Here is a 7,660-nt window from a genome sequence, read left to right as displayed (position 1 = left end):
AGAGAAGAAGAAGAAGAGAGGTGTGTTGTTGTATAGGGGGTATGAGGGTGGGGGTGTTGAAGATGATAGGAAGGCATATGAAGAGAAAGAGAATTTCCAGGGAGAAGAAAAGGATAAGAAGAAGAAGAATCGAAGGAATGATCAGAAGGAAGATGAAAAGAAGAAGAAGAAGAACAAAGAGGAAAAGGCGTAGAAGACTTCAGTAGAGCATGTGAACGAATAGGAAGAGGGGACGGGCTGTCTAAACATGAAGAAGAGATCGGTGTACACGCTTCTCTCTGTTCTCGTGTCTCACCTATTTTCATAGATGAAAAAGAAGAAGAAGAAGATAGAAAGAGAGAAGAAGGATAAGAAGAAGAAGAAGAGAAGAAGAAGCGCTTTCTGTTTATGTACTCGTCCATTAGATCTGTGGCCTCGTTCAGCTCAACTGCCACATCTTCTATAGAAAGACACAAAGACCAAAGAGAAGAGAAAGAACAGGCAAAAGATCCAAGGCTAAAGACGAAGAAAGAAGTTCCTCTACCTCTCTCTCTTATCTGAAGAAAGACGGAGAGAAGCTCTCCTTAAGAAGAAGAAGAGGAAGAGGAGGAGAGTCAAGCCTCCTTTTCTATGGACTCCCTCCACATATCTCTATACACAGGGCATGTGCAAATACATCCATACAGTGGTCCAGAGATAGACTAAAGAGAGAGATAAAGACTGAGGAATTAAAGATAGACCAAAGAAAGATAGGGACGGAAAGATGAAGATATCTCTCTCTCTCTACGTAGAGAGTGAGCGAATGAGGGACGACTTGTAGACGGATAGGAGGAGCATCATAGACAGTACATAATCCATCTATCCATCCATCTGTCATCGACTGACGTGTGTACATACACCCCAGACACTTGACAGCTGATGTGAAGGGAAAGGCATTCGAGCTCTTCTCTACCTCCCTCATTCAGCACTCCCCCAGAAGAAGAAAAGAGAAATGGAGAAGAAAGGAATAGGATAGATGCAGGGGATACATCAGGAGATACACATAAGACAGAGAGATAGACATTAAGACGCAAAGATCAAAACAGAAGAGAAGACATGAAGAAGAAGAAGAGGAAGAGGAGCTCACGTGCAGTGATAACGACGCAGAAGTATCCTTGCTCGCAGTCTCTTGCTTCGGCCATATCTCGAAAGCTTAAAGCTTCACAGGAGCACAACGACGAAGAAGATGAAGATGAAGAAGAAGAGAATGATAGGGATGTTTCTTTACTTTCATAGCGATCTAAATGAGTTTGAGGGGAGCCTAAGGGTGGTGGCTGTCCGTGTGTATCAGTCCTTCTCTTTGTTCTTTCTTCTTCCCTTCCCAAAGCACTTACTCCCTTTCTCAACTGCATGCGCAGCACAGACAGATAGACAGACAGTCACATACATATCGACATATTCCTACATACATATTCATTCATATCAGCCTTCATACCTATTCATGTATCTCATACAGGTTCACGCATCCTGTGCACAGACGCCTAAGCCAGCACGCACCGTAGCTGTCTGTCTGTGTCTACGTGTCTACAGCTATGTATCTATGTCTACCTACATATACATGAGGGAGATAAGTGAGCGAATAGCTGGCTACACATATACATATACATAGAAATGCAAACAGCATTCTCCATAGACAGACCCCCCCTACAGGTGTATATACACCCCGGCAGGAGGAGTGAAAAGTTTCATACACACACACATGTGCCGATGGAACAAAGTCACCGCTCTAAATAGGCGTTGGTCCTGACTTGAGCTGTACATAGACCGCGCTTGTATATACCCACGTGCTTAAATATCTGTATATATATTTGCATGCACTTATACTTTTTGGTGCCCACCATCATTATGATCAGGGAGCTTCAACGAAATGATGAATATAGAGGAACGATCCTCTAGAAGAAGGAGAAGAAGAAGAAGGAGAAGAAGAAGAAGGAGAAGGAGAAAGCCTTCTTCTTCCTCTCTTGCTGGGGCCTGCCCAAGTGTAGAACCTCAACACCTACCATACCTCCTCCTCCGAGAATATGAGATACATAAATACATCTATCCGAACCTACATACATCTATAAATCTATCTATCTATATATCTATATATATATACATGTATGTGTATCTTTACATCTCTGCACGAATGGAGATGTGGTGAAAAAAGACTGTCTATGTAGATGACCCTTCACTATGCAAGCCGCATGCCTACAAACATATGTATACACATAGGTAGTATGAGACAGACAAGCACATAGGTGTATATATATATATATATATATAACAAGCACCTAGGTATACATATATATATGTATATGTATATATATATATATATATGTATAGATGTGTATGTCTATATGTGTGGTGTAAGATAAGAAGTTTATCTCTATCTAGATGTACTTATGCGCTACACATGGAGACTGCAGAAGAGCACGGGAAGAACCCTAGAGCCATCGAGAGACAGAGAGAGATAGATAGAGAGATGAAGAGATCCTTAAAGAAGAGAAAGGGTTTGATTTGTCCTCACTTGAAAGACAGCTAGCTTTTCATCGAGATCGACAAGTAGGGAGACTCGACACCCCGCCTGGAGATACCCAAGGCCTCGTCCAGGGCTCCTTTTTAGTACCTGCCCCATACCTACAAGAAGATCCACACATATTGACACATACATCTAGAGAGAGACGCACACTTTTAAATCTATAGGTTATACACTCTGTAGATATAGGCACATACGATGTAAGCTATCATCCACGTATAAGATTGCATGCAAGGCACATGAAGGAAAAAAGAAAAGAAGAGACAACAGGCAAGTCTGCCTATACGCTCAGATCAGGATAGATACAAGTCCCAACCAAAAGATAGACTACAGGCAGGTAAATAGATTAAAGGGATTGATAGATAGCTACACTTGAGATACCTAGATAGATAAAGAGGTAGAGACACATAGATTGAAGATAGATTGAGAATGGACGGACAGGTGCTTGGAGATGAAGAGCTGTGATATTAAGAATGATAGATTTCTTTCAATTTTTGATAGGTCTAGTTGAAGTGTTAATAGTAGTAGAAGTAGTAGTAGTGGTAGTAGTAGTAGGAGTTCTTTTTCTTTTTCTTTTCCTTGCTCTTACGTTTGCATAGAAATCCTTGTCGATTGATGAAAATGCTCCACAGAGCCTGAATATTCTTCCCACATGGAACGCGATCTAAACAGACGAAAGTCATGGAAAAGAAAAGGCAAAAGAGGGAAACAGAAAAAAGGCAAAAGAAATCTTTAGTCACTTTCCACACAAACATGCAAGGAGACAGACAACCGAATCTCCAAGTGTATATACACCTGAGGTGTGGTGATTTGCAAAACGAAGCAGCTTCCTTGTGCATGCGCTTCTTCTTTTCTTCTCGAGGCCTTTCATCCCTCGTCCTTCTCTTCCGTCTTCACCTGTCTCATCCGCACTATCTCTCAAACAGACACGCACACATATATACATATATATATATATCATAGGAGATCGTTCGATAGCATAGAAGGATCTCCGCGATTCTCATGAAGTAGGTACGTGGTGACAGCTGTATACATCTATATCTATACATATATCTATGTAGATATATACATAGATATATGTATGTATCTATACATCTATGTACATATACTATGGAGATAGGTAATAGTCACACAAATACAAAGCGATACACATGGTCCTTTCGAAAACGTACACACGTAAATCTATACATCTATATATATATATATATATGGAGAGAGAGAGATACAGTAAAGATGGATTAAAGATAGACTGAAGATAGATAGATAGAGTGAAGGTACGTTGATAGGTAAGTAGACTAAGGAGTCACTGAAGAAAGACAGTTAGATTGAAGATAGAAGGATACACTAAAGAGAAAAAGACTTATTAGAGATAGATTAAAGATAGATAGATAGATAGATTAAAGATAGATAGATAGATAGGAGTTTGATGAATGAGTAGGAGAATAAGACGGTGGGTTTTTCTTTTTCTGTGGGGGGCATTTAGGGTGAGAATTAGTTTCCTTCTCTCCCTGAATGCCTCGGGGGTTTCTTGTCTTTCTTTCGAGTGTTCGAAACAAGGACACCATGAGGCATGGAGGGAGAGAGGGGGAGAAGAAGAAGAAGATAGGAGAAAAAGTTTCTTTTCTGTCTCTTCTTTCAGACATAAAAGAAAATGACTACTACTACTACTCTTACGTTCTGCAGACTCGTGCTCCTTAGCCGATAGAAGGGAAGAAGACCTTCCGGACGAACAACTCCGTACTATTATTCTTGTCTCCCTTTCTTTCTTTTTTTTTATTTCATTCTTTGTATATACCTCTTATCTTTCTTTCATTCTTTCTTATCTCGTCCATCATTTATTTATTTATTTATTTTTCTCTTCTTTGTGTGTGTGTGTTCTAGCGGTGAATCCTCAGTATCTTGGGAAGTGTTTGTCTTTGGAGTTAATCTTTTCGGTTTTGCCGGTCGATTCTTCTCCTCTCTCAAGTGTAGATACACTCCGAGAATCTTGTCAAGTACCCTTCAGTGCGTGGGCTGCTTCCCATGGTAAGGAAGCTTTTCTTCTTCTTACGTGAGACAAGAAAGAATTTGCTCTCTTTACTAGACCTTCTTGCGTCTTGAGAAGTCTCCCTGCGTTCTCACTCTACTTTCAAGGAAGAAGAAGAAGAAAGCAAGAATGGCAAGAAGACCAGGAGAGAGAAAGAGAAAGAAAGGTCTTCCCATGTGTTCCGAAGACGTATCTACATATATACACATGTACAAATATGTACATAGTATCAATCCGGATTCTAACTATGTATGCATATGTATATACATATATCTCTGTATATCTAACTGCGTGTGTATGTGTCTATGTAGGTACTCCTGTGTATGTATGAATATGTAGGGGCTCCCTATCTCGCAGTTGCCTCCAACTTCTCGGAAAGAAGAAAGAGAAAAAGCAAAAGAGAAGAAAAGGAACACGACGACGTTGGGTCAAACGCACTTTCATACAAAACAAGTCATAGAGATCACTTTGGGTTACCTTGTTCTTTCTCTTCTCTTTTGTTTCTTTCTTTCTTTCTTCCCTTCATTCACTTCATGCCTCTTTCTATCTTTCTGTGTGGTGTCTTTGTCTTCTTTTCCATTCTTCCTTTTCCTACTTTTGTCTGTGTTTTAATTAGGGTTAAATGCTTCGTGTACGAGGTCTCTTCAGAGCTTGCTTTCGGCGCCGACCATCGATCTTCTCGGAGTTCCTTTCTCCTCTTGTTTCACTGGAGGTCGATATGATGGAGAGACCACAATTGCATCTCTCTTTCAGCATGTTCTTTTGTCACGAGCTTCTCAGAAAAGCAAAGCGACTCGTTCATCTTCATGTGAGAGAAAAAGAGAAGATGAGAAGGCAAGAGAGAGTAATATGAAGACTTCTTCTCTCCGAACTCATGAGCCACATCTCCAAGATGAGGGAGGAGAAGAAGAAGAAACAGAGGCCTCTTCTTCTTCTTCTCGACAACCGCATGCAAGGACAGAAAAGAAGAAAGGAGAAGACGACGAAGGGAAAGAAGAAGAGGAGGAACAAGAAGAAGAGGAAGAAAAGAAAAGGAAGATGATGGAGGATGTGAGAGATGAAGAGGATGACGAGCAGCAGGAGGAGCTAAATCCTTATAAATGGTGGGCTCCCCCTATAGGTGCAGCTGAAGACTTTCTCTTTGCTTCTTCTTCTGCCTTTTCGATGGATGGCTTATCTGATCGATTAGGAAGAACAATGGAGCTGCTCGTGCAGTCTCTTGCCACTCTATCTTCTCCAGGCATTGTAAGTCAAGACAGTCCTCCTTCTCATCCGGATTTTCTTCTTTCTCTCTTTTGCCGGTCGAAAAAGAAGAAGAAAAGGTTCGAGCCTTCCTGTTGACTAGCGGTATTCTTCTTCTTCTTCTTGACGTGGGGGTGGAGGGATGTAAGGAAACAAAGAAAGAGAAGAAGAAGTCATGGGAATAGACATGTAGTACATACACGATACAAACCAAAGCATCAGGAGACAGATAGATAGATAGACAGATCGGAGATGGATAGCTAGGTTAGAGATAGATAGGTTGACTTAAGATAGACAGATAGATAGATTAGAGATGAAGTTCAGGAGATCTCTGGATGTGCAAATGATATGCTGTGTCCGTAGGTGATGCCTCTCTGCATACAAATGTGTACAAAAAAATTCATATCTACATATCTCTCTCTCTCTCTCTGTATGTATGTATGTATGTCTATGGTGTAGAAAACTGGTCTCCCATATCAATCTCCTTGTCTTATCGTCTGTCTCTCTTAGTTCAAATCATCTTCGTACCTCGTGTGTTGAAGAGGCTCTCTCGTCTCTCTACTCTCAAGACATTCCTCTGTGATCTTGCATATCTATCAGACGGAGACACATTATAAAGGAGATACATCGACGTCCCCTTCTTCTCCTTCCTTCACTCCCTCTTATCGTTCTCCTTCTTCTTCAAAGTGTCCCTTCGTTTCTCTCTCTTCTTCTTTTCTTTCTTTCTTTCTCTCTCTTAGAACGGAGCTTCATCTGGAGAGCTCTCATCACTGTCATCTGGAGGTCCTGGAGTTTCATGGGTATCTTTTATCTTCTTCCTGTCCTTTCCTTTTCCTGGGTCTTCTTTCTCTTCTTCTTGACCTTCCTTACCCCCTGCATCCTTCTTTCCTTCTCCATCTTCATCTCCAGCACCTTGGCGTTGTTGTTCTTCTTCTTCTTTTCCTCTTTGTAGCTTTCTGTATTCTTCTTCACGGAGTTTCAGCGCGGCTTCTCTCTCTGCCTTTTCTCTTTCCTGAGTTTCCCCATAGTGTCCATCAGCTATCCTAAGCTTCTCCCTCGCTTCAAAGGAGAGAGCGCAGAGCTCTTCAACGACTTGCGCTGCATGCCCTAGGAGACTCATGCGGCTCTTGGGGAGATGGGAGAAGAGGTCGTTTTCTGGGTCTCGGTGAAGCTGGAGAAAGGCTTGTATGGAGGCATAGTTCTTTCGATAGCAATCTATAAGAACAAGAGGATCGAGAGTCTTCTTTTCATTGCGAAGTCGGTCTAGGTGCGTTTGGAACTCTTGACTCTTTTCATGGATTTCTCTCCTGAATCCATCAACTTCATGAGAGAAGCGACTAAGAAACTGTTGTAAAGAGGATCGAAGATCTTGTTCTCGTGTGTGGATCATTTCGCGTAACTGTGCTCCGATGCCTAAGAGTAACTGTCGATCTTCATAGAGAGCTCGGCCCCACTCCAGTCTTTTCTCCTTTAAGAATTGTCGATTCAAGCCTTCTGTCTCAACTTTGGAGTGAGCTAGGTTACTCATCCATTCTTCATGGACAATGCGTGCTGAGATGTCTCGCCAAGCTTCATAGGTCTTCTGTAGGAAATGACCTCGATGCTCTCGTCCCAGCATACACTCCGAACATAAGCAATGCGTCGGGGGATTGACGCACGTCCGACAAAAGTATCGCACAGGCTCACATGGATGATGATCGCATGCAAGGGCTGTAATAGAGCAGAGCTGAAGAAAGTCTTCTAATGGATGACCTTGTTGGATCTGTTTCAACAGATATCCTACAGGGACCATTCCACCTCCTCCTCCATGAGATGCTGCAGCGCGATTATTCTGCTGATCCCGGCCCCCTCCTCCC

The 7,660-nt window shown here is 41.9% G+C and overlaps 3 protein-coding genes across 3 annotated transcripts in view; 1 reads left to right on the top strand and 2 right to left on the bottom strand.

Moving 5' to 3' along the window:
* CSUI_002501 (uncharacterized protein) overlaps positions 1-3,310 on the bottom strand; it is a 6,050-nt gene extending 2,740 nt beyond the window's left edge. The window contains exons 1-4 of the mRNA XM_068062701.1: positions 3,126-3,310; positions 2,528-2,637; positions 1,106-1,364; positions 296-439 (exon numbers count right to left, since the gene is read on the bottom strand). Of these exons, the coding sequence (XP_067925324.1) occupies positions 296-439; positions 1,106-1,364; positions 2,528-2,637; positions 3,126-3,291 (679 nt within the window). The 5' untranslated portion in view covers positions 3,292-3,310. The remainder of the gene's footprint in view (positions 1-295; positions 440-1,105; positions 1,365-2,527; positions 2,638-3,125) is intronic.
* Positions 3,311-4,417: 1,107 nt separating this feature from the next.
* Positions 4,418-5,903, top strand: CSUI_002500 (trapp trafficking subunit; the record flags this gene model as incomplete). Its single annotated transcript, XM_068062700.1, has 2 exons — positions 4,418-4,561; positions 5,179-5,903. Coding segments are annotated over 2 exons (867 nt in total), but the record flags the coding sequence as incomplete, so codon positions are not given.
* Positions 5,904-6,220: 317 nt separating this feature from the next.
* CSUI_002499 (b-box zinc finger domain-containing protein) lies at positions 6,221-7,659 on the bottom strand. Its single transcript, XM_068062699.1, has one exon. The coding sequence runs from the start codon at positions 7,594-7,596 to the stop codon at positions 6,541-6,543; it is 1,056 nt and encodes a 351-aa protein (XP_067925322.1). The 5' UTR covers positions 7,597-7,659; the 3' UTR covers positions 6,221-6,540.
* Position 7,660: the final 1 nt, after the last annotated feature.

The sequence above is a fragment of the Cystoisospora suis genome, assembly GCF_002600585.1.
Source record: "Cystoisospora suis strain Wien I chromosome Unknown contig_1046, whole genome shotgun sequence".
Lineage (NCBI taxonomy): Eukaryota > Apicomplexa > Conoidasida > Eucoccidiorida > Sarcocystidae > Cystoisospora > Cystoisospora suis.
This window is presented reverse-complemented; position numbering and strand designations above follow the sequence as displayed.

Excerpts from the sequence above, each read along its gene's own strand:
- CSUI_002499 (XM_068062699.1), bottom strand. The coding sequence starts at position 7,596 with ATGGTCCCTGTAGGATATCTGTTGAAACAGATCCAACAAGGTCATCCA.